General features: G+C 39.4%; 1 protein-coding gene across 1 annotated transcript; it reads left to right on the top strand.

Annotated features, from left to right (window-relative positions):
- The first annotated feature begins 244 nt into the window (after nt 1–244).
- Nucleotides 245–27328, top strand: lmnb1 (lamin B1). Its single transcript, XM_003216405.3, has 11 exons — nt 245–1323; nt 14410–14566; nt 15173–15298; nt 16350–16520; nt 18936–19061; nt 20853–21073; nt 22142–22367; nt 24097–24201; nt 24683–24802; nt 25023–25139; nt 26649–27328. Exons 1-11 carry the CDS (start codon nt 959–961, stop codon nt 26688–26690), a joined length of 1776 nt encoding a protein of 591 aa, XP_003216453.3. The 5' UTR covers nt 245–958; the 3' UTR covers nt 26691–27328.

Raw genomic sequence — 27328 nt, 5'->3', positions numbered from 1 at the left:
GTGCTAGTGCTCGTGCGCGCGCGCTCACGCGGGCTGAGAAAAGGGCCGGATCACTTAGGTGGGTGGGAGGGGGAGCCATAGAAAGCGCGCGCGCGCGCCACAACCCTTCGCTGACAGTTGCAAGCGGCGGGTTTTGAATTTAGCGTCGAGACCTCCCTCGAGAGCGAGGCCAAGGGCGCTTCGCCTTCCCATTGGCTGAGGCCCGGTCACGTGAGCGTGGGCGAACGTGAGGCCGACGACGACGACGAGGGGACTGACGGCTGGCTGGCTTGAAGCGCGCGGCGGCGGCCATATTGGTTCCTCGCGGAGCCCGCCTGTTTTGTGCTCCTTGCAGCAGAGGGCCTTTCGGGAGGCGGAGGAGGAGAAGCGGGAGGCGGCCATCGCCGTCGCGCTTTTCACTTGTGAGCTCGGCTTCTCTTTGCTTCCCTCTTCCCTTCCCCCTTTCCTTCCTTCCTTCCTTCTCGGGCTTCTTTTGTAACCCCGTCTTGGTCTCTTTTTGCTCCTCCCTCTTATTCTTCCCCCTTCGTTTCCCGCCTTCTCTGTGCGTCTCCATTCATAGATAATTCTCCTTTTGTTTACCTTCGGCGTTGATTTAGTGCTCCCTTCTTTTTTGTCCCTTCCCTTCTGGCTGTGGCTGAGCCAAGAAGTGCTTGTATTTCTTGTATTTTCTCCTCCTTTGCTCCCATTTGTTTTCGCCCCTCCCTCTCATTCTTCTCCTTCGTTTCCCGCCTTCTCTGTGGAGTATTTGTGCCCATTCATTGCTCATACTCCAATTAGTTTCCTTCAGCATTGATTGGCGTTCTCCTAATTGATTTATTCTTCTTTTTAATCGGGTTTTTTTTTAACGGGATAGCTTTGTAGGCTGCGGCAGCTCTTAACCCCTTCCGGCCCGGCCTTTGTTTTTCCTCGAGTCCTTCTTTCCTTCCTTTCCTCTCTCTCCTGCCTTGCTTTTCCCGCCATGGCGGCGATGACCATGGCCTCGACGCCGGTGGGGCAGCGGACCAGGAGCAGCGCGGCCAGTACCCCCTTGAGCCCCACGCGCATCTCCCGCCTCCAGGAGAAAGAGGAGCTGCGCGAACTCAACGACCGCCTGGCCGTCTACATCGACAAGGTGCGGAGCCTGGAGCTGGAGAACAGCGCGCTCCACCTCCAGGTCACCGAGCGCGAGGAGGTGCGCGGGCGGGAGCTCACCGGCCTCAAGACCCTCTACGAGGCCGAGCTAGCCGACGCCCGCCGCGCCTTGGACGACACGGCCCGCGAGAGGGCCAAGCTCCAGATCGAGCTGGGCAAGGTCCGCGCCGAGCACGACCAGCTCCTCGGAAGGTGAGCGCAGGAGGGACTGGACTCGCCGGGGCCCAGGTGGATGGAGGGGCTTGCCCTGCCTTTGGCACACTCCTGAAGGGGAAGGGACACCTTGGGGCGGGCGGGGGGAGGCATGGCAAGCACATGTGACAAGAGACTCCCCCTTTTCCCATTGCAGGTTTGACCCGCCTCCCTCTTGCTAATCCACTCGCCTAAAAGGGGGAAGGGATTATGGCGGGAACGTGTGACCCCGAGAACCTCTCCTCCACCTTCTCTAGGGGCCCTTCCACGCAGCCCTATATCCCAGAATATCGAGGTAGAAAATCCCACGTTATCTGAGTATGGACTCAGATATTTCAAAGCAGATACTGTGGTATTTTCTGCCTTTATATTCTGGAATATAGGGCTGTGTGGAAGGGCCCATAGTTCCTTATTTTGGGTATGCCACTATTAGCTGGTGAAGGTGCATTATTATGCTTTGATTCCCAAGACAGAACCCTGTTAGTCTGGGGGCCCTTCCACACAGCACTATATCCTAGAAGTATCTGCTTTGAACCGGGTTATCTGAGTCCACACTGACATATATTCCAGTTCAAAGCAGATAATGTGGGATTTTATTCAGCTGTGTGGAAGGGGCATAGAATATCAGTGTCCTGTAGCAATTTAGACACTGAGAGAATGAAGTCAGTAGCATATGCTTTCTTAAGAGTGCACCTACATTGTAGAATTAATGCAGTTTGACACCACTTTAATTTCCACAGCTCAATACTATAGAAAGTTGTGGATTGGTGAGGCACCAGCACCCTTTGGCAGAGAAGCTCCCATGATTTCATAGCATTGAGTTGTGGTGGTGAAAGTGGTGTCTATCTGTATTAATGCTACAGTGTAGTTGCACCTTGAGTCTTAATATACTTTGATTCCAAAGACATAGCCATGTTAGTCTGAAATATCACCCTGAATACTTACTTAGAGAAAAGAGTTGGTAGCACAAACTTCTTTAGAATAATTATACTTTCTCAGACACATGAAGCAAAGTATCTAGGAACAGACATAGAAGAAGGTTGTGAATATCCATAGTGACCCTCCATATCCACGGATTCACCCATCCACAACTTGAAAATATTCACCAAAAGCAAACTTTGATTTTGCCATTGGATTTTGTAGATGCAGGGGTCCTGAAACCAAACCCTAACACATACCAAAAACCCACTATAATGCAAGACTGTTTTGACATCAACATTTAAAAATCCCGCAAGATTTTGCCATTTTCCTCCCTTTTACCCCTTTCAATACCTAGATATTTTTTACCCAGTGCATACTTTGCCACAGGTTCTGGCTGCCTTAATGTACCCAACAAATGGTGTTTATAAAAAGGGTCGAAATGCAGCTCCTAGGAAAGGACAGAGATTTCTCCTCCAGTTTCAAATATGGGGAGACACAGTTGCATGGTTTGGTGTTTGTATGGGTGGGGAATTGTCTGGCTTCTGACATTCCTGGGGGTGGAGGTGGGGTTGCAATTAATATATCACCACCTTCAATAGCACTCTACTGCCCCACTTTGTAGGACTGTGTAAGCTGGTCAGTATTCTTAACTTTCTAGAATTCTTTTTGTGACTTCTATTAGTAGACCTATCCCTATATGTCTTTTGTGTGCTTGATGGTATAAGCACTATTGCTGAGAAGCTACAACCAGTGTGATAATTACAGCAAGTAGGTCCACAGTGTGCATATTTTTGAACTGTTGAGAAATTAGGATCATGCCTGCTTTGAGAGGTTATTGTTCTTTTCTCCCGTTCATTGTATAAAAGTAATAGTACAGTAGTTTGACTCCTCCCAATTCCTGCCATGTGCTATTGCTAGTTGTCTTAGCTTTTGAATGAATGAAAAGATCCCCTGCTCTTTCCTCTGGCAACCCGTGTGTTCATGATGAATTTCCGGCCACTTCAGGAGAAATATACAGTGTGGGCGTATACTTCTAAGGGGACAAGCAGTGTTCTGATTGTATTATGTATTTGTGGTGTCTTAAATTCTATGGGTGATAGTCCTTTCTTGGTTGTATTGTTGACAGTTACAGAAACATCTATTAGTTGTATTGAAGTTAAACAGCATGCCTGACTTTATGTCAATATGAAATGTTTATTTTTAGTTGAAGTAGAAAGGAAACTTTATTTCCTTGCATTGATTTAAGCAAAATGTGTTTTATATTTCAACAATTACCACTAATTATTAGTATTAAATACAGTATTTAATACAGGTTTGTGAAAGATTCCTTATTTTTCCTGGGTTGATAACTGGAAACATACCAACTTACATCCAGATGTTTATCGTTGTCAAGGTTCTTGTTTTGTTTTGTGTTTGGAGGTGCTTTCCTAAGATATGTTGGTCATACAGTTAGAATTCAAAAACTTACCACATACCTCTGACTTAAAATTAAAAGAATAGTAGAAAAGTTTATATTCTAAACTATTAAAAGAAAATAAGTCAAGTTTTCTATATATCTTTTAATGTTCCTTTTAAAAACATTATATACTTATTACTGCCAGCACTCTGGCAATAGTTTTTTGTAAACAATGTTGGCTGTACTCTTTTTAAAAATACTTGTGTGAAAAAGTGGGGATTAGATCATAGCTTTTTTGGATTAAAAAAAAACACACCATGAAACTTAAAAGCTTCCTGCCCTCCGCTTTTAGTTCTCTCTTCCAGTTGTGATTTATCCTTTTCATGTAAGATGAGATTCCACACTACTGTTGATGCACTGTGCACTTTTTAAAAACTGTTTTAAGTCTTAATCTGATCTTTGGGTTGCTTCTGTGCTTTTTACTAGGACAGTGCATTGCATGGTTAATTCAGTGGTTTTGATAATTTTTCCAAGTGTGTGTTACTGTACCTTGACTAAAGAAGAAGCTTGTACTTCATTGGTTGAATTTTCATGAGATCTATAAAGATCCCAAATATACATGCTTCTGAATTTAGTATTTGGAAATGTGCTTGTTTTCATTGGTCTTTAATGCTTTATATCAGTGTTTCTCAAGCTGTGCTCCTCCAGGTGTTTTGCACTTCAGCTTCCAGAAGTCCCAGCCAGTTTAGCAGTTGGTAGGAATCGTGGGAGCCAAAGTCCAAAACATCTGGATGGGCACAGTTTGAGAAACGTTGCTTTGTATCATTTTGAGGAGGATTTGGATATTAAATCCTTGTTTATTCTTTGTACAGTTGTTCTTTCCAGTTGCCTCCTATAGAGAATTTTTCCTGAATTGCATCCAGGCCCATGATAGGTAAGGTAAAGGTAAAGGTTTCACCTGACGTTAAGTCCAGTCATGTCTGACTATGGGGGTTGGTGCTCATCTCCATTTCTAAGCCGAAGAGCCGACGTTGTCCGTAGACACCTCCAAGGTCATGTGCCTGGCATGACTGCATGGAGTGCCATTACCTTCCCGCCACAGCGGTACCTATTGATCTACTCACATTGGCATGTTTTCGAACTGCTAGATTGGCAGAAGCTGGAGCAACAGCGGGTGATCACTCCGCTCCCGGGATTTGAACCTGGAAGTTCAGCAGCTCAGTGCTTTAACACACTTTGCCACTGGGCTCCAGGCCCATGATATTCCTATTAAAATGCAGTGGGACAGCAGTGTGTGTGTGTGTGGGGGGCGGGCTGTCAGCTGCTCATGTTCACAATCAAGCAGCTTGTAATAATAATAATAATAATAATAATAATAATAATAATAATAATAATAATAATAATTTTATTCTTATATCCCGCCCCATCTTCCCGGAGGGACTCGGGGCGGCTTACATGGGGCCATGCCCAGACACGACAGCACAAATCAGATAAAACATTAAACCGAGCAGTAAAACTTCAACATGATTAAAAACAGTCATAAAAGTCAATATACACAATAATATTTAAATCCCGATTTGGGTCAAAAGATCCAGGCCAAGGTGCAAAGCAATATCAAGTTATCAGGGAGGGATAATTATACAGCAGGTGTATAATTAAAGTGCTGAATGAATCCTAAAAACAATCCAGAGGGTCTACTGCTTAATAGGTAAATAACATGATCCCACAAGGATCAGTCAACGAAGGCCTTCTGGAATAGCCAAGTTTTCAGGCTCTTCCTGAAAGAAAGTAGGGTAGGGGTCTGCCTAATCTCCCTGGGGAGCGAGTTCCACAGCCGGGGGGCCACAGCGGAGAAGGCCCTCTCCCTCGTCCCAAACAACCACAACTGCGAAGTTGGTGGAAGCGAGAGGAGGGCCTCCCCCGACGAGCGAAGAGGTCGTGCGGGTTCATAGGGGGAAATGCGGTCTCGAAGGTAGGTGGGTCCCAAACCGTTAAGGGCTGTACAACAGAATGAACAGTGCATACCGTGGGACCACTATATAGTCCAGTGAATGCTACAAAATGTCAATCAGTTCTATAAACCTTTAACTTCATTACACTTATCTAGTATGGGGGTGGTGGGTGTGTCATCCACCAGGCACCATTGAACTGTACTTCTCATCACCTCTAGACAGACACCATTGTCAAATGGAAGCAACTGGAATGCTGTGGTATATCTTTTATCATTTTGGAACTTGTGAAAACTGCTCAGGTGTTGATTCTTTTTCATAATGTGAACCTTTCTTACAAAAAAACTTCCTTCTATCATGTTGATGTTTTTCTTTTATATCATGACTTAGTACAGAATAGGGTAATATCCAGATGTAATGCCTGGGGCCTTGTATAGCCATATCCTGCTCCAGTTGTCCAATATAAATGGGAAAGCATACACCATTTTGTTGTTGCATTCCTCCAGGCCTGTTTTAGGCCTCTGTGGATGGGAAACTGCTTCAGACATTTCCACTTGGGGAGTGGAAATGATCCCCCATGCCTAATATAGATGACATTCCTCCTACAGCAGTGGTTATCAACCTGTGGATCCCCAGATGTTTTGGCCTTCAACTACCAGAAATACTAACAGCTGGTAAACTGGCTGGGATTTCTGGGAGTTGTAGGCCAAAACACCTGGGGACCCACAGATTGAGAATCACTGTCCTAGAGGCATATATGCCCATTAAGAGCAAAAATGTGTGACATGGCCCACAGCATCTATTTTTCAACCCCAGATATATCTTTCTCATCAAATTTGAGGTTGACCAGTGTCTGTTTTCTCAAGGGATCCCAGAAATACTTTTGACAGATGGAGACAGATGTGTTATGTCAGGAATTAGCAAACTGTATTCTGGTTCTACCTTTAGATGTACATGGAAATATTTCATGCATTAGATAGACCTCAGATCTTGCTAACTCAAATCTAAAGAAATTTAATGCAAGCTGAGGTAAAATTTCTTGTTAGCAAACATTTGATAATTCCAGAATAAACCATCATATAACCCCATGCACTATGGATGCATGTGTAGTGAGAAAATCCTGTGCATTTGATATTTTGCTTGTGATATTGTTCATATTTTTCTTGGATTCAACTCGGGTATTTGAATCATGAACTGGTTTTTCTACAGCATAAATTAGAGTTAAAAGCTTTGTTGCTGCCATGTTCAAAAGTCTTTTATTAACATTGCTTTGTCAGCAAAGCTTTTAATGGTATAATATCAGGTGGGCAGACATTAAAGCTTGGGAAAACTGCTTCTAAACATTACTAATTACCTCAAATAATACCTCTAGCTTTTGTGAACTGCAGTGTTAGAATATAACTTGTGTGCCTGCTGCAGTTTAGGAGTTTTGGTAAGCTGAAGTTATGTCCTCACAGAGCCAGGTATGTGTCTCTGGTATTAATAAATGTCTGACATTGATCTCTTAAGTCCCTTGAAATGTACTTAGTGATACATGGACAGTATAATATAAAATATCTTTTAGTACAGAAATTTCTAATCTGATGAAACAAAATAAATACTAAGATTATTTATATGTCTTGGCAAGTAAATAGAAGAATAGTAATTGCCAGGGAAAGGCGGGGGGGGGGGGGGAGCAACATTGGAAGTTTGGGTTTTTGGTTTTTGCATTTGTGAAAAATTTTACAAACTTTTGATATCCTACATTTCATCAGTATATTTCTCTTTGGTAACTGTTAAAATATTTTGGACTGATCCGATTGGAAAAGTAGCAGATGTGATTGTTGAAATATGAATGGATTAATCGATAAATTGGTTCTGAAACAAAAGCTATGTTAAATCTTTACCAGAATTAAGATGCGAAGTGTCTTTCTTTAGTCTTTGCCCTCTCCTTTGCTTCTCTTCTTTTAGGCATGAGATCAATTATCTTGGTATTATTGCTTGTGTTTGTGTGTAGCATAGTTAATTCCTAACTTTCTTGAAAGGACACGACCTGCTGTGTGTATATGTGCCTTCACTTTATTGACTTATGGCTGACCCATAAATTTCACAGGATTTCTTGGGTAATGAAGTGATTCGCTATTGCCTTCCTCTGAAATACAGCTCACAGCACCAGATATTCCTTGGCAGTCTCCCATCTAGCCAGGCTTGACTTTGCTTAGCTGCCATGACCAGGAAAATACACAGTCCCCGAGTTACATAACAGAGACGGTACATAGGTCTTTTCCATAGGACACAGGGAAGACTTTGTGTTATCTTTCCTGTCTTCTGTCCCACTTAGCAAATATATGTGTGTGATCTTGTAACTGAAGAACACATTTTAATAATTCTTTGAGATCTCTCAATTCTTGGTTTTCAAACAAGAGAAATTATTCCTCTGTTTTTATGTGTAGAATACTGATGCATTCATTTTCGCTATCCTAACTTATCTTTAAAGTTTCCCTGCCACAAAAATGTACCCTCTTGATGCGTCAGTGGCAGATCCTTAGCTGTTATACAAGGCTTTGAAGTGACCGAACTATTGCAGTCCCTAACAAATAGTATTGGATTGTACATGATCCCTGTTTATGAGGTTCTTTGGATCTTGTTGCACAGGAGCCACTATTTTACCTTGATTTTTTTAGACAGTTGTTTTGATAGTAAAAACAAAGCAGACAGCTCCTTAGAAGAGACATATGCATGGAAAAGGCAAAACAATAGGTTAGGCAGCTTATCATTCTTTGTAAATCTTTTATTTCTTCCCCTTGGAGTGTGTTGCAGTGCTGTGGATAAGGCAGGTTGATTACTTCCTTTACACTTTTGCTTTATTCCTTCATCTACTGCTTGCTTCTAAATTTACTCTATCAAATACTTTTCAACTTGGTGTATAAACTTATTTTGTAAGTTCCTTGTCAAATTGTTCACGTTTGCCTAAAACCAGACATCACAATCATGCATTTAAAAACTATTTAGCAGAAACAAAATGTGCTTCAGTAACTGTACATATTTATAATCTTTTACAATTTTCCCCACATGGTTTGAATAATTATTTTCATGTATTTTAAACCTTCAGTTAAAACACAGCTAAATGAAAAATAAACAGTTTGCTTAGAAGTAATACTACATATAAGGGCAACATAAATATCTCTCAAAGTGCTGTTGTACAACTGTTATTTGTTGTAGCTAAAGAGCCTCCTTCACAAAGTACACAGGTGCAAATATGAAAATATGCATCTGTTAATTGACAGGGCTTTAGATTTCGCAGTAGGATTGCTAGCTGCTATTTTTATACATACCTATGTGGGCTTTTAAAAATAATTATCAATCAATTTTAAGAGCATTAAGATTTCTCTTTTCTAGATTAGCACTTCATTTTTTTTAGAAAAGGAAAATCATAGTGAAAAGGCATGTTCATTGTAGCTCTGTTGCTAAAACAATCACTTGATTGATTGAGCAGACTATCTGTGGTTCAGCTGGTGCACAGTCCAACTGTTCAAAATAAGTGAAGTTAAAACAGCTGTTCTGAATTTCATACTTGTATGGTAGATTGAAGGGGAGTACTTGCTTGGAGAGTTAATAGGCTTTAAAGGAATCATTCTCCTTTAGTTGCGGTGCAGTTATATTGACAAGTTCCTGCATCTGTTGTGCTTGTAGCCTGTCCTGTTTTAGCAGAAATCTTGCTTTCAACTAGTACATTTGTGATTTTGAACTGATTTTTCCTTAACTATCTGATTTGGTGCAGCTCTTCTCTTTATTTCATTCATTATTTACAGTTAAAGTGGAAATTACTGAAATGCAGAACCTATAGTGCTCTGACGCCTATCCTCTCTAATGAACAGGTTACACTACACATTCAGCCACACTCAGAAGCACTTTGGAAAGTTTGGAGAAGTGCCTTAAAAGAGCAAGCAGGGTGTCCTGGCTTTGTCTATAGTGTGGTGTGCATTTGTATGGAATCACTGTTCATTTTGTTTAGATTCATTCATTTTGTATCAGTTTTGTATTTGTCCTCATTTCCGAAAACGGGGCACCTGTACGAATAGAATTTTCGTCTGGCTTATGAAAAAACAAAATTTTTCAGACCATTCGCTGCAATGGGAGGGCTTCCAAGGCTTCCCCCCCCCCCCCGGCTCGGTTTTTGGGTAGAGGGTTGAAAATCGCCACACAAGGGGGGCATTTAGGCCCCTTTTAGCCCAGCAAATTTTAAAACGTTTGGTTCTTCCCCACAATACTATTGTTACTGATATTATTATTAACACCCATTGGCACACATTAGCTGTCATGGGGAAGCAGTCCTCTCTCAGACTCAGCTTAGGTTCCCAGAATAACTATTGTTATTAATATTAATATTATTAACACCCATTTGTACACATCAGCTGTAATGGGAAAGCAGCCCTCTGTCAGTACCTGCTTGTTATGCAGCCCAAATAAAAGGAAAACAAAAACAAGCACGATGACCGCTTTTTCTTTCATGTTGCCTTTGTTTCGTCCAAAAATGGCATTTTTCGTTTAGTGCATCTGAATGGATGATACTAAACAAATAGACGAATGAAACAGATGAAACAAATACCATGCACATCTCTATTCGTCTACTAGGCGCTCACAGAAAAGGGGAGAGAATAAAAGTGGGGTGAGAAAGAAAGCGTTGGAAGTGAAGGTGCATCAACACTTGTATATAGAGCAATTAGAGGGGAGCCTGTAGTGCATGCCTGCTTTCATGTTTTCACCTGCCAAAGAGTATCCAAACCAGGCTGCACATCCCTTTGCAATTCTGCATACCCTTTCAAGTAAGAAGTGTCTAGGGGGCACCTATACAGGCAGTCCCTAGGTTACAAACAAGATTTGCTATTAAGTTGAATTTATATGCAAGTTGGAATGGGTACACTTTTTATGTGTAACTCCAGCCAATTTTTAAAAATGTTTTGGATAGCATAGGGGAGGGTTAACACCCCTGGGCCCACCTATTGCTCCCCCTCCCCCCACGTTTGTAACTCAGGGACTGCTGGTACATCATGTAGTATAGTTCCCAGCACTTGTCTTGAATGTACCATTTTAAAAAGAGTTTCTACCTAATAGGCACCTGGATGCTTACAGATCTTTGTTCGAAAGGGCCCGAGACACTGCTCAGTCACCTGCCACAATATAAGTTTCCCCATTTTCAGAAATATTGTCCTGCAGAGATTTTCCACTCAAATGTTTGCTAGAAGATAAATGTTTACTGAAAGTGGAGTGGCAGGCTACAGGTACATCTTACAGAAAATATTTTTGCGTGTAAAATATAAGTGCCAAGCATTTCTTAATTCTGTGGATCAGACTCAATCGTTATTTACCCTCCCATTACACTGGCCAATACACATTTTGGTGCATCAGATAATAGACTTGTTTCTTGGATATATTTGACCTACTGATTCCAAAAATGGCACCAGTTTCCCCCCTATCAGCTCTAGGTTTTGAGATACAGAACATATGCCAAATACCAGTCTTCATCTGATTGCCCATCATGACAACCATTTTTAAAAAATGCTGATGTGGTCTATCCAATGCAATTTTCAGAATCAGTGGCCCAAATAACAATGGGAGCAGACTTACAACCGAAGACACCAAGAATTTTTTTGGTTGAGCTATGTTACCTATTGATGCATTGAAACTAGTTTGAATTTTCCCTACAACTAGAAGTTCAAACCAACATCAAGCCTGATTTACAACAAACTTACCATGCTAGGGAAAACTCAGGCACACATTCCTAGCTAAATAGCTGGTAGCTGAATAATGAATACAGATGTCATCCACTTATCTGCCAAATCATGAATGAAAACGAGGTCATTGAACCCAGTCTTATTTTTAAAAGGTTTATAGGTATGAATGGAGAGAGAAAGCAACACATAGAAGACCATGGAAACATGAAACAGGTCAAAAGAGTGGGGCATGCAACACATGTATTGGTTCTAATTGCCATATTTCACCGTTTTAAGAGTCAACATTTATCCCTTTTTTGAGAGAAAGGGGTGTGTGACTTTTACTCAAGGAAAAATGTGGGAGTTTTATGTACCAATACAATAACTTTTTATTAAATCACTGATGAAACTGCTTCTCTAAACAGCTTTACCTGCTTGCCTGTCCCCTTTCAGCAAAAGGGTGCTTTGTTCTCTTGTTCACCCCTCCATCCTCCTGCTCACCGGCCAGCACTTCATTCACTAACTTGCTTGCCCACCCATCTGCCCACCACTTCATTTGCATGTCCATCCATCAACTCACCCACGTCTGAAAGGAGGTGGGTGAGCAGATGGACATGTGAGTAAGTGAGTGAAGTGGGTGAATGGACAGGCAAGCGACTAAGTGAGTGAGTGAGTGAAGCGGTGGGCAGATGGATGGGTGAGTGAGTGAGTGAGTGAGTGAAGGGATGACTGGTGGGTAATCGGATGGATGGGTGAGTAGATGGATAGGTGAGTGGATGAAGGTGTGAGTGAGTGGGCGAGGAGAGGAATGAATGAGTGAAATGCCGGCAGATGGGTGGGCAGATAGATAGGTGACTGTGGAGAAGTCATAGTTATTGTGTTTAATTTTGACTGTTTGAGTATGTATTTGTGTTTAGTTAACAGTAGCTGAAACATAAGCCATCTTGTTTCAATCCACAGTAGTGCGGTTACCAAGGAGACGGAGCTGTCTAGCTCATCAGAGGGAGAAGTGGGCGGAGCCAAGAAAAGGAAAAAAGGGAGTTTTTAAAAAGAGAAGCGAGAGTGAGAGTGTGTGTGTGCGTGGCTGGAGGCTTTTCAGTCAAGAAGGGCTGAGGAGACAGGCCTGGCCAAAAATCTTTAGTCAAGGCAGACTAAAGGGAGCCTAGTTAAGATCTCTAGTTGAGAAAAGACTAGTGATCAGGGATTTGGTCGGTAGTAGATCAAATTATAAGTTTTATTGTAGTTGGGACATTGTTCACTAAGGAGCTCAGCTGAGGTTAGAGTTCGCTACAATTTATATCATCAGTAGGAGAGTGAGAGTGGATTTACACCAAAGACTACTGTTGTGGTGGTTATAAGAGTTATTAAACCACTTGTTTATCTAAAGTTCCATAAGTAAATCAATCAACCTGCAACCATAAGCTTTGTATGCAATAAACTTGTTGTTCTTAACAACTGACTCATTTCATCTCATCTGCGTCTGTGGAGCCAAATTTCATCGGTGATAATTCAAAAGCCTCACGTTGGTGGCAGTTACCTTAATAAATCACCTAATTGGGGAAGAGTAATAGTCACATTTACCTCAGAAAGGGAACCACAACACAGAAGTCCCTGACTACAGAGACAGAGGCTGGGATCTTGAAATAAAGATCACCCCCTGTAATCCTTCCCCTCATATAAAGGTGATATATATATAATCTAGAGGGATTAAAAGACTCAAAAATCCCCTCAGCAGGAAGGAAACAGCAATCACAAATTGGCTATCATAACATCACATCACCATCACAATCATCATTCAATCATTCCTCTATCACAAATTGGTGGCAGCAGTGGGATCGAAAGGATTCCTCCCTTTCACATCATCCATCACACCATCCATATCACAGTGACCAAGTGAAACGCCCTTGCTGAAAGAGGGTGGGCGAGCAGGTAAAGCTGTTTAGGGCAGGGCAGCAAGAGACGTGAAAGGAAATGGAACACTAGTAGGAATGTTGTCAAAATCAAAGATGCAACTGTTATACAAGGAATATTAAATACCAATTTTGGCACCCAAAAAATAAAGGTTGCAACTGCTGGTATTATGTGATAAAATAAGTTATAATTGAAATGGACTGTTGTAAAGTGGAGAGCACCTATATGATTTCACAAATGGGTAAGTCCTTCGTGGAGCTGCTTCTGTCTTCTATTTATAGTAAAGATGCTAGCTTTTAATTTTCCCCTATGCCTTCACATCTCTGATTCATACTTTATAGTAACTAGTTCATTTTGATAAAAATCTTTGAGACTGTTGAATATCTTGTATTTGAGGTTCTATGCTTGCCAAAAACTCTTTAGCTCTTTAATCTTTCTCTGTAAAATGTAAGCTATTCTTAATCATAGCATCTCTGTGATCTTAATTACAACTTCTATTGTGTTTGGGCTAAAAATGTTCATGTTGCAAAAACCTGTTCACATGAAAGTGTTCATCACAGGTTTATATGCTGATGTTATGCAACAAAAATTTAAGTACTTTAAAATTAACTATGATAAAATTAAAGAAAACACAAATTAATTTAAAATGAGAATTAAATGCTGTAGTCGCTTTTGCAAATTAGTGTAGAAATAATAGAAAATGGTTCTTTTGACAATAAACATTAAGTAAATTGTTTCAAAATTAATTAGTTGAGGTCTTTTAGAATGATCTAAGACACTAAATTTGTGAAATTTAAATAGCTATATACTGTATAGGTATTGCATGCTTTTGTCATTAAGCAAGAAAAATATTTTGTGTTTTTATCACTATTTAATTAATCTTACTGAACTGAATAGACTCAAGAGCAAATTAGGCCTGAACCCTCACTAGAAGCCAAGTTAACTAAATGGAAACTGTTGTACTTGGGACATCAAGAAGTGGTGTTAGTCATTGGTAAAGATGATTATGCTTGATAAATTGGGAGGCAGTATGATTAGAGGAAGACCTCAGTACAGGTATATTGGCTCAGTCAAGGAAGCCACAACTTAAGTTTATGACAACTGATGACTAGATTGGGTCGGTCTCATTTATAAGAGTCACCATAACTTGAAATCATCTTGACAGCAGATAACAATAATAACAAATTGAACTGAATTACTCTGGTTTGAATTTTAGTTATACAAAGAAAGAATCTGAGCTTAATGGAGCCGTGGCTAGACTTCGAGAGTTTGAAGCAGCTCTGAATGCTAAAGAAGCAGCACTTGCCACAGCCCTTAGTGATAAGAAGAGTCTAGAGGGAGACCTTGAAGACCTGAAAGATCAAATTGGTCAGGTAAGACACAATTAGTTTTACTAACACAGAATCTTCTTTTGTCTTATTTTGTAACATGAAAAGCACTGGCTTAAATCATACCAGATTCTGGTCAGATCTCCATTTTTCAGTCACCAGAACAAAGTTTCACATCCTAGGTTGCAAATTTTCCAAAGATAGATGTGGATTGAGACTGGACAGGACATGATGGTTGAGTTCACTTTTGAGATAGTTACATTAAGATGAATCAAGTGGCAGAATATCTTTAGGGATTTGTACTTGAATAAGTGAACTGTGCTGCAAATAATCTTGTACATGTAATATTTCTCTTTGGTATAAATTTAAATGAATTTATGTATAGGAAGCTATTGATCCTTTTTAAGATACTGTAAAAAGGATTTTGCATTAAAGACTTTAAGTAGTTAAGTCAGTATTGTTGTATCCAAACAAAATCAGTGTCTTCTGATTTTGTTTGGATTATACACTCAATTACAAGGGTGGATTATGAAAGCATTGACTGTACTTTTTATGTTGTACAGTTGGCCAATTCTTTGAATACTTGTTAGGTACTGTTTTATTTTATTTGTCAGTTTGTTTAGTAATATGCTTTTAATATTTCTTTTTAAGCTTGAAGCTACTTTAGCAGCTGCTAAAAAACAGCTGGTTGATGAAACATTACTGAAGGTGGATCTTGAAAATCGTTGTCAAAGTTTGATTGAAGATTTGGAATTTCGAAAAAATATATACGAAGAGGTAATACTGTTTAATACTTAAAGTAAGAGTGGGAAGAATACGACATGCTGGACACACATGACCACATCTTTTTTTGTGTGTGTGGTTACAAACACGTGCAAACCAATTCAGAATGATGTTGGGTTTTTGTTGTTTTTTTGTTTTGTTTTTTTAAAAAAGGTCGCAAATGGCATTGCATACCACAGGGAGGAACTTTTGTCATATTTTCTCCGCCTCCCCTCAGCTTTTAAGATTCAGTGTACCGTAATGGTTTGAGTGTTGGACTAATGCTCTGGAGACCAGGGTTTCCCACTTGGCCATAGAAACCCACTGGGTGACGACCTTGGGCAGGTCACATTCTTTCAGCCTCAGAAGAAGACAAAAGCATACACCCGCTGAACAAATTATATGAAGAAAACCCATCATAGGGTTGCCATGAATCAGAAATGACCTGAAAACACAGTAACAAAACAGTGATTGGCCCAGAAGAAGCCTAATTAAAAAACTGAACTAGAAAGATTTTTTAATTATTTCTCTTTGCAGAAAAAATCATTTCCTAGGCCTACAACAAGTTGGGGCTGGATAGGTGTTGAAAATGGTAAAATTGCACCTGATACCCTCTGTGGAAATGAGGGGACCTATTCCTCCCTAAAATACCTTTTTAATACAATGCTGTAAAAAATGTAGGTATAGCTATCCCTAGATTGCCAGTGTATCCCTCCAAGCCCTTTACTGTTGTCTATTCTTGCTCTGAGATATTATCTTGGAGCAACAGAAGAAGGTTTTATGATATTTTCTTGGAAGTAGATTCCAAACACGTGTTCCGAATGTTTTTTCTCATTCTTAAAGGAGGGATTTTGTTTGCTGGGTATGCATATTTATCGGTGTTCTTTAACATGATCACACAGCATTCTCTAGTGAGGGTTTTCTGTTTATCAGGAAAAAAAAATATTGGGATATAGTCAGTGGTGTTAAACTTTACTTTGCATAATGATCTGACAAGTTGTCTTATTAAAATGATTTCATATGACAGCATTTCTAAGCCACATGTATTTTTATTGTTTATTTGTAGGAAATCAATGAAACAAGAAGAAAGCACGAAACGCGTCTTGTTGAGGTGGATTCTGGGCGACAAATAGAATATGAACACAGATTGGCCCAAGCCCTTCAGGAAATGAGAGAGGAGCATGATGCACAAGTGAAATTGTACAAGGAGGAACTTGAAGAGACTTACCATGCCAAGGTAACTTGCTCTCGCATATCTTCGCATTCTAATAATTGTGTTGAAAGACTTTGCAGTGCAATTAGTGAACATTGTTTCTGGATGCAAATTTTAATTTAGATTTTAGTCTACTTAGCTTTTGGGGTAGGTAGCCATGGCCTAAAAAATACTAAGTTTAGAATATTAACAGATCTTTAAAGTATATCCAGATGATTTAACCTCAACCAATAAAACTTGGTGTGCAATCTTTTTTATTTAGGTGAAAGAAAAATGGAAAATAAATACTAGTATTAATAGAGTGCAGAAAATTTTGGCTAGTGTTCAAATTGAGCATATGTACATAAATGGAAGAACTGATCTTATTCTACAATCAGTTTGTGATTCTGATTTCTATTAGTCATTGGCAGAACAAATGGTTCACTCCTTGTGTTGGACAAGGCAGATCCCAATTTAAAAATTATCACTGCAGTCAGAGTAGTTGCTCTGGGTGCTACATATCTAGCCAGCAAATCTGTTCTGCTCACTTCTTTCTGCTTTATAAAGTTGAGGTAAACTTGATATTGCTGTAAAGTTATATCTTAATTTTACATTTGAATACATAAAATGATGCTATTATGGAGATTTTGGAAGTCTCCAAAAAGAAACATTTGTCTTCTGAAGTAGCCTTCCTCAACCTAATACCCTCAATATGTGTTGGGTTACAATGCACATCATGTCCCAACTTGGAAGATTCTGAAATTACTGCTTTTAACTGGTATTAAATTAAAATTTTAAACTAGTAAGTTAAAGGTAAAGGTTTTCCCTTGACGTTAAGTCCAGTCGTGTTCGACTCTGGGGGTTGGTGACATCTCCATTTCTAAGCCGAAGAGCCGGCGTTGTCCACAGACATCTCCAAGGTCATGTGGCCGGCATGACTGCATGGAGCCCCATTACCTTCCCGCTGGAGCAGTACCTATTGATCTACTCACATTTGCATGTTTTCGAACTGCTAGGTTGGCAGGAGCTGGGGCTAACAGCGGGCTCTCATTCCGCTCCTGGGATTTGAACCTGGGACCTTTTGGTCCGCAAGTTCAGCAGCTCAGTGCTTTAACACACTTTGCCACCAAGGGCCCCTTTAAACTAGCACTAATATTAAAGTTTAGCTAACCATATAAGGTATTAAAACAGCATATGCTTCTTCTGTAGGCTATCTTATGAAGCTGCCTTTAAACACATTGCAAAATTCACTTCAGCATTAACTAAAATTAGGGCCTAAATATCCTAAAGGCATCATATCCTGCCTGATTTTGGATGCCAAGTAGAGCCAGCCATTATTAGTACTTGGATGGCATGCCATCAATGACTATCTGATACTGTAGGCCTAATTTCAGTGGTGAGGTCTGGGAAAACATTTGACTATCCATTTCCTAAGAAAACCATGTGAAATTTTTGGGGTCACCATAAGTCAACAAGTGACTTTAATAATACAGAGAGCGAGCTGTAACAGAACCTTTAAAAAACCTCTAAGAACAAGAAATAGTTTGTTTCTATTGTGTGCCTCAAGTTATTTCTGAGTTATGACAATCCTGAGGTGAACATATCATGGGGTTTTCTTGGCAAGATTTCTTGGCAGAGAGGTGTTTGCCTCTGCCTTCTACTGAGATTGAGAGTATATGAATTGTCTGAGGTCATCTAGTGGGTTTCCATGCTGAGCAGAGAGGTGAATCCTGGTCTTCAATGCCATAAATCAATTCTGTAACCACTACACCATGCTGGCTGTCACAAGCAGAAATAACTTCAGCTTAATTGAGTTAATTAACTGGTCATTTGGATAATTCTTAAAACACACTTGCTTGGATGTCATTTCTAATGAATCTCACACTCACGTGAAGATTATTGCTGTTTTTTCTTATTAAATGTTCCCATATTGGATAATTCAGAGGCAACAAGTAAGCATACTGGTGTATACTGGCTAGTGACTCCTGCCACAAGAGGGAACAGATCAGTAGACCACATGCCTCCTTTCTATTATATATGCACAGTGAAGTCAAGCTGACAGTCTCTTGTCAGGTAAAAAAAAACATTTAGAGGTTGTGTTAGACAAGTGCTACAATGAAAACATGTCTTGAGCTGCTTATGTAGCTGTATTAATTAGACACTTGCAAGAGTCAATTACCTCATGTAACAAGGTAAAAAAATATATCTTATTGCCTCCAAACACAGTTGTTGAACAAATAACAGAGTATAATTGGAAAGAATAATTTCATATTTTCTGTGGTTGAAGGGACAGTCTCCCAGGAAGTATTGCACATGTACTGAAGAACAGCCTGATTGATACATTTCCTGTATTTCACAAGTGTTACACTTCACTTCATAATGTTGATTTTTGAGTTCTAGTGCTTGTTCTGTATTGGTTTACAGATCAAATGTGAATATTTTCTGCTTGCCTTTTTTCAGCTTGAGAATGCAAGACTCTCCTCTGAAATGAGTAGTTCTGCAGCCAGCACAGTAAGAGAAGAACTAATGGAAAGTCGCATGCGCATTGACAGCCTTTCTTCCCAACTTGCTAATTTGCAGAAAGAGGTAAGGAGTGAAATATCTAGTCATTTCATTAAAAGATATGTATTTCTGAGATCTGTATGAATTGCATAAGGAACATCCCACAATGTTCCATGTGTTTCTGTCTGGTTTATGAATCTTACCTGTTGAAGAAGGGGGTAGCACTGACTAGGCTAACTAGGGAGGAGGAATAGCTCTGAAGCAATGACTGAATTTCTACCACTTTGCAAGTCAAGAGATAATTGTATCTCTTTAATGTATTGATGTATGCGGTTTCTGTGCCTTCTCTTAACTACATTTCTCAAGGTCTTACTTTGGGGGTAGACAGATGTTGAGGGAAAAGATGTCTCTAGAGCCCAAGAAGATAGTGATTGAACGGTCAAGTTCTTCTAAGTCTTCACTTTCTATTTCCTAAAATATAGAAGAGAGTATTTGCTTTGAGGAAAGTTTCAGTAAGGTTCTGCATCAGTGGGTAACTTGATCCTTTAATCCAAAAGAAGTAATATGTTCTTTCCTCCCATCCACTCTTAGCATGAGTGTGTGTAATGTGAGTTAATTTGTTTTAGCACTTTAATTTGGGGCAGGAGATTGCCTTTTCTCTAAATTTCATCTATGTCCATGCATATATATTAGGAGTTACCCCTAAAACAAAGAGAGTTCGTTTTTAAGTAGGTGATCTTTTCTGCCTTTGTGTACACCAGTGTATGATTAACTGAATAAAAATTAGTATATATAGTTGTATTCATGAAGATAGGCCCATGCCTGTTTAGTACAGACCAGACAAGTTGAGTATTCCAAGGTCAGTTTCAACTACTGTTTTTATTTTTAGTTATATAGTGATAGCATGAATATTTGTTCCAGCTTTATAGCCATTGCTATTGATAACAGAATTAGTGTCCTCTGAATGGCATTATGTCATCATATATTTGTACAAACAAGTTGTAATTTTGTGGTCTTTAGACACAGAATTGTCTTCCCTCAAGTTATTTTTACTGTTTTATTTCATTTTTACATGATTAATTTAGGGAAGATACATCTGGGTCTAAAACTGTAACTCTTGAAAATTATAACTTGTTTGTTCAAATACATGAAGTCTGGCATTTTAATCTTATGGTTACCAACATATTAACTAATGGTGGTTGAACCAACAATTTCAGCTCAAAATCCCACTTTTTGCCCAGAGTACAAGCACTCTTTTAAATTAATTGCATTTTGATTACCCCCATGTATTTAGGCCTGCTCTGGCCTCAGGGAAGCTATCATTAAATGAGAAAATGCCAAAATCTTGAATAGGATGAATGATATCTCTGTTCCTGTAATGAACAGGTTTTGTAAAATTTCAGTGACTTCCTTGATTTAATCTTGCACAAACTAGGAAATGTGTAATTCATGGCTGTAGTGAGTTGCTTTGCCATTTTCAGTATGTAGAAACAGACACTTATAAAATAGGCAATTTAGATTAAAAACAATAATGCATTGCATTTTTCATTGATGACTTTTTTGAGTATTGGGTTTCAGAAGTTAAAATTGTTGGGATTTTTTGTTTATGTTATTTTTTGTTTGTTTTGTTTTATGTTTTTCTTGCAATATTGTTTTTATGATGGTTTTACTGACATTGTTGATTTATTGTTGTAAATTTATGTGTTTTGATTTTTTATATTGTGATGTTGGGCAAGGCCCCATGTGAGCCGCCCCGAGTCCCTACGGGGAGATGGGGCGGGATACAAGGATAAAATTATTATTATTATTATTATTATTATTATTATTATTATTATTATTATTATTATTATTATTATGTTTATGTTAACATTTTAGTCTCGAGGATGGCTAGAGAGGATGCAAGAGCTGGAGGAAATCCTTGCTAAAGAAAGAGATAACTTCCGCAGGACACTCTCTGAGAAAGAAAGGGAGATGGCAGAAATAAGAGATCAGATGCAACAGCAGTTAAATGATTATGAACAACTGCTAGATGTAAAATTGGCTTTGGATATGGAAATCCATGCATACAGGAAGCTTTTGGAAGGTGAAGAAGAAAGGTAAGAACTTTTTTTCTCATTTGAAGGAGGCTAGAAATTAATTTACAAATTGTGTAGGCATAACTACTTGCCCAGTTCAAATTGACACAGCTCCCATTGATTTTCGATTTCATATGAGTAACAACATGTTTTGACAGTTGAAATTGAAAAATAGAAAGGCCTGCCTCTTTCCAAACCTTAACATTTTTTGGCCTTGAGTGATTGTTTGCTGATGGCGTAGGATTCAGGTTACACTGTTCTTTCATAGTAGAGGGAAGTTCCACTGGTGGTTGAACTTGGCAGCCAGGAAGATAATATCAACCCTCTATCCTATGGTCTCAATGCTGGACTTAGCCAGCTTTTGATCCTGAGGGTCCAAAGCCACTCTATTCCCCTGACTTTGGGCTGTAAAATTATGACACCCTGAAGCTGTGATAAGATAAAACCTGTCTTAGGTCAGTGCACCACATCACCATCTTCTGCCTGGGCTAATGCAAGGGGGCAAATCTTAGGAAGCAACTGTAGATCTTCTCTGTTTCACTACAATCCCACTTTAGAATTGTTTTGTATCTTGACCAAAAATTGTGACCTTTTCTCCCTGCCGCATAAAATAATATGCTGATAACAAATCTCTTATTCAAAGATGAGCTTTGGTCTTGAAAGTTCTTAACCTTTGTGGAATATATTCATTTGAAAGTCAACATTGGAGGCAGTTAATAAAGAACCATGTTGACAAAACCTAATACATGCAGTACCCATGTTACGAACAAAATAGGTTCTGTTGGCTTGTTTTTAAGTTGAATTTGTAAGTCAAAACAGGTACATTTTAGAGTGTAACTCCAGTCTTGTGTGTGTGTGTGAGGAAGCTTCATTGAAGCACCCTTTCCCCATGATAACTCTTTTCAAGAGTGACTCGCTTCCTAGAGGTAGATTTCGCTCACTTCCTGTTGTCTCACCCCCATTCTTAACTGAGTTGTTTGTAATTGGATGTTTGTAACTTGGAGACTACCTGTACTGGTTCCTCTCCTGGGAGAAAAGAAGGAAGAGATTGAAGTGTTCATGGTGTTAATGGTTTTTCTCCTTCTTTAGGTTGAAACTGACTCCCAGTCCATCTTCTCGTGTGACAGTCTCTCGGGCATCATCAAGCCGAAGTGTGCGTACCACAAGGGGGAAAAGAAAGAGGGTTGATGTTGAAGAATCAGAGGCCAGTAGCAGTGTCAGCATCTCCCATTCTGCTTCTGCTACTGGAAATATCTGCATTGAGGAGATTGATGTAGATGGGAAGTTTATTCGTTTGAAGAATACTTCGGATCAGGTACATAAATGTTGGTCATGCTCTTTCTTTCAAATAAAGCAGTGGTAACGTGTTCCAATTTTGGAGGCAATAAAACATACAGCTTATTTTCTTCTTGATGCTTGAAGTAGGAAACAGAATACAATACAGTAAAAATGTTCTTGAAGCAAGCATTTTGTCCTATGAAAATAATTTCTTTAAAATACTTGAAGATTGTAAATCTAATGAATGGTTTTGCAGTAAAATGTCACACAAGGTGTTACGAGTCAGACGCCAGCCAATATAAATAACTCAGTTTATTGAAAAAAGCAACACAAAAGAGCCTAAGAAGCAACCGAAAAAGGGCTCAAAACACTTTCTCTTCAGTGTGAAGTAGCAATCTCCAAAAAGAACTCGAAAAACCCAAACTCAGGATATAATCTGGATTATCCTGGGAAATAATCCAGATTAAAAAAAAATTAGTTGAAAAGGCTGGGAACTCGCTCCACCTGCTGGTTGGAGCTAAACAAACACAGGAAAGCTACCAGCAATTACCAGCAGTGACCAACGGCCACACAATGCCCCAAAACGTAGTTAAAGCTAAACCGCGTCGTAAAGGAGAAGTCACAGCTGCCACATCTGGTCCGCGTCGTTAGGAAGAAGTCACAGGCATCGGGTTCTAGTCTAAGTCTTCAGGGAGAAGTCACGGTCATAGAGTTCCAGTCCAAGTCGTCGGGGAGAAGTCACAGTCAATGAATTCCAGTCCAAGGTAAACACAAAGAGCCAGAGCGACGGAGGCAAGCTGGCAGCTAATGCATAAAACCAACACAGGACAATCCAGCGCAAACCCACACAATGCCAGCCCCCGTTGCCACTAAAAACCCAGGTTAACACGTCCCAAAGCAGTCTTCCTAACACGTCTTCTGAAACAGATCCCGAAAGTGCCCAACAAACACCTTGCCGATTGCAAGGCCACATTAGCAACAAACTTACTTTTATTTACAAGTCCTCCTCAGAACTTGAGCCAGCTAACGCCCCATTCACAGCTGAACCTTGGTGCTGCAAATCCTCATCAGAGCTGGAGCCGCCCAATGCCCCATCTCCAGCTGCTGCCCCTCTACGATCTCTCCAGCCAGTCCACCTTCTATCCAAACCCATAACTCCCCGGGATCCATCTGTATCTTCTCTGTGCCATCCCTCAAATGTACCACTGCTTGTGGGTTCCTCAAGAATCTCCCGGATCTCCAGAACTTTAGTCCACTCCCATCACTTCACTCCCAGAGTCTGACATCCCATCCTCCTGACTCCCAGCCCCATAATCCCCTTCAAAGCCCTCAAAGGTATCATCATCAGTGGGCTCCGTAAGTATTTCCCGGATTGTCTTCCTTTGTTGCTCCTTATCAGAGTCTTTCTCATGAGCAGTTTTCCTGCCTCTTCTAATACAACCAGTAGGATCTCTACTCGAAGACTACATCACAACACAAGGGCTGACTTTGGTTTCAAAAACATTATTGGAATGTATACTCCAGTGATTGGTGGGTCAAAGGAAAAAGTATAATTATCAAAAAACACATTAATTAAAAAGCTTTCACTGTCAATGAGAAAGCCTTAAGCAAGTAATTAAGAGACAGTTTATCCTTTTTGAATGCGGAAAAACAATTCAAATTATCAGATGATAGTATCACAGTAAAAGATGGCTTAGATGTTGCATATTGCAGTATTCGGAAGTATAGAGGCTTAATATGGAAACATTACCTCTGCCTTTCTTTAGGATCAACCAATGGGAGGTTGGGAGATGATCAGAAAAATTGGAGATACTTCTGTCAGTTATAAGTATACCTCACGATATGTGCTGAAAGCAGGCCAGACTGTTACCGTAAGTGAAATTTGTTTTATTGAATATTCATATGTCATGCAGATTGTAGTTAAGTGGTTTCTGCCATTATTCATGAAATTTATTTTTAATTTCATTAAGGAATTGCAATAGTCTGCTGATAAGCTATATATTTATAGTTCCAACATACCTGTATAATTTTGTAAATGCTTGTTCCCAAAGTGTTTACTGTGATAACAAGAAAATGGTGACAGAGGAGACTCTGCTTTAAAAGGACTGGTGGTGTGTGTATTAAGTTTCCAGTATCTTCTTATCTTTTCCATTAAATATCCATTTGGGCTATTTCTTCTTTTGCCACACTATATCCAGTATTCTTTACTATTATGGATTGGTACCTTTAAACCAAACATTCCAAAATTATATGTTTGTATTCTAGCTGTCCTGTATGTAGCCACTGGTATAAATAAAAGTTGCGTGAATCCTTTCTGGAAGATGTACTTGCATGTTTTTTCACCCTACCCAGATATGGGCCGCTAATGCTGGAGTAGTGGCCAGTCCTCCTTCAGACCTCATCTGGAAGAACCAGAACTCTTGGGGCACTGGAAAAGATGTGAAAGTTCTCTTGAAAAACCCTCAGGGAGAGGTAATGTAGAAAAAAATGGCTCAACTAGATTCGAAACAATATAATAATGTTTCTGTAATTAAATTGCTAATTCCACTTGAAGAAATAGTGTGCTTAACCTATGATACCTGCACTGTCTGGTCAAGGTTTAAATTGACAGCAGAGGTACAAGTGTTCAGCAGGATTCCTTATTTTGGAAATTGGAAGTATTTGTTAATTAAATATTTGTGTCTGTTAACAGGAGGTTGCTCAGAGAAGCACAGTCTTCAAAACAACCATACTTGAAGCTGAGGAGGGAGACGAAGCAGAAGAAGAAGCAGCTGAAGCTGTTGAAGAGGAGGATCTGTTCCACCAGCAGGTACCTTAATTCTTGAGTGATAGTCACTTGGTTAATAGATAGCAGAAATACTGTCTACTAACAATATAGGGTATATGTTACAGCTTATTGATAAGCTGTGTTGTACCATACACAGACAAAAAAATGAACCCATAATTGCTGGCTGTTGAGTGCTTGGGTAAATGGAGTACCTTGGCTCCCTATCTGCAAACACTCCTGTGGACATATTGGGTGTCTTTATACATCACAATGCATCAGATTTTCATTGAAAACAGAAAATGCCCCAGTGACTCTGCAGGTGTTTTGTCTGTCTGGCAGAGTTAAATTACTGCTGCCTTTCTAAATGTAAATTTTGATTTTTGTTTCACATTCAGTAAAAACAGTGAACATTCAAATTACTGTGAAAGTAAAAGCACTTTTGTTGTACTACATAGTTCCAGAGTATTTAAATTACTATTAGTGCTTAAAGAGTACGTTTTTCTTAGTTAGATAAATTGCCTTATCTATAAAGTTATAGACACTTTCCATTGGAAAGATAGTATGAGGCATGAGCTGAGATGCATGTTTCATTCCTATAGTAAAGGAGGTGTTGACAAAAAATGAGATGACAAAGCAGTGTTGACTACTCTGTGTTAGATGGTTGTCTTACAGAGCTGCAGAAGGCTTAAAATATTTTACACTCTTCCATGAATAGTGTGCATAATATGTGCAAACACATGGACAGCCAATGGATTTTTTCCAACAACTGAGTTGTTTGCTCCATATAAGCAGCCCCAGTTTTTACTCTGTCTCCATCCTTTTGGACCAGCTGGAGTTTCCGAGGAGCTCCACATATAGCATATTATAAAAATCACAATGGGATGTAAATAAGGCTGGATCTGATGTCTCAAAGAATGAATGCAGCTAGGGTGAAAACCTTTACTGTGTTTTCAGACAGTGTAACCCAATCTGGCCGAATCCATGTTCCTTGATCTTTAACTGATCAGGAGTCAATCAAAAGTCTGCAGGAACAAATTTATGATTGGAAAAGTTTCACTGGAATGATATGGAAAGACATACCTTAACAGGGTTGGAGTCATCTATATCCTGATGGCACCAGGTCCCAGATCTCCAGGAAGCCTCTTAAGTTAACACATCAACTGATTTTGCTGGATTTGGTGGTCTAGTTGGAACTAGCAGCTGGATCTAGTTCTTGCTGAGCAAGAATTTACTCAGGTTTGTTATACTGTGCTAGTACATGAAGCAATACATTATAGAAACGGGAAGAAAATCTTGTATAGTACTAACAAGTAAGAATCTAGAACCTTGTAGGTGCATATGACTTGTTCATGTTCTGGCTCCTATTTCAAAAATACATTGTTAATGGAACAAGTTGTCTTTGTTCTCCCACTTGCCCAGTGCTATAGCTTGGCAAAAAAGGCAGATTAGTAATTTTATTACACAGTGCATATGCTGCATTACAATTGATGAAAGATTTAAAATATATCTAATATAGTCCTAATTGAAACTGTTTTCCTCTATTTAAAACAGGGAGATCCACGAGCGGCTAACAAAAGCTGTGCAATTATGTAAACTCCAGTCATCTATATTTCTCAATTATGTTAATCCCTTCCTGCAGAGGAGAGCCTCCTTGGAAGCACAACATATTTTTGTATTTCCTTTTGTGAATTTTAAAGCTGTGTCTGGCCTTAATTTCCTTTGTCACAGAGATGAGGATTTTTGTAAGTGAAACCATATATATAGCTTTTTGAAATGTGAAATATCGACACTGAATATTCTGGGTTTCCCACCCCCAAAGCAGCCCTCACTTTTATGATGGTCCTTTTTTAATATTCTCATTCAAAAGTAAACTACTGTGTGAGGGTTTGGTTGTTAGACTAGCCATCTGCTCTTGTCCTTTTACATCCTTAGGTGCTTTTTGGAAGGGGAGGGAAAGGTGAATTCAAAGAAACTTTTGTACTGAAAACTTTTGTATTTTAGCAATCAAGTTACGTAAATTTTACTTGGAATATTTGTAAAGAACCTTTTCTATCAGTTGCATCATGAATAGAATGATAAAGGATTTGGAAAATCCTTTGCTAGTTTTGCTTTATTTAGATACTAAATCAGGATATGGGCTTATGTTAATGTGTTAGGTGTGTTTTTAAATCTAGTATAACTTGCATACTTTTTTCCATGTGAAATTAACAAATAAAAGCTATCTTCAGACA

Source organism: Anolis carolinensis, chromosome 2 (assembly GCF_035594765.1).
Source record: "Anolis carolinensis isolate JA03-04 chromosome 2, rAnoCar3.1.pri, whole genome shotgun sequence".
Taxonomy (NCBI): Eukaryota; Metazoa; Chordata; class Lepidosauria; order Squamata; family Dactyloidae; genus Anolis; species Anolis carolinensis.
Note: the sequence above shows the minus strand (reverse complement) of the source record. Positions and strands in the feature narration are given on the sequence as shown.

What these genes read in the sequence shown, in the direction of transcription:
- lmnb1 (XM_003216405.3), top strand. Translation starts at nt 959, where the DNA reads ATGGCGGCGATGACCATGGCCTCGACGCCGGTGGGGCAGCGGACCAGG. An exon ending in TGAAAGATCAAATTGGTCAG is followed by an intron (nt 14,567 to 15,172) that starts GTAAGACACAAT and finishes TTTCTTTTTAAG; the next exon opens with CTTGAAGCTACTTTAGCAGC. An exon ending in GAAAAAATATATACGAAGAG is followed by an intron (nt 15,299 to 16,349) that starts GTAATACTGTTT and finishes GTTTATTTGTAG; the next exon opens with GAAATCAATGAAACAAGAAG.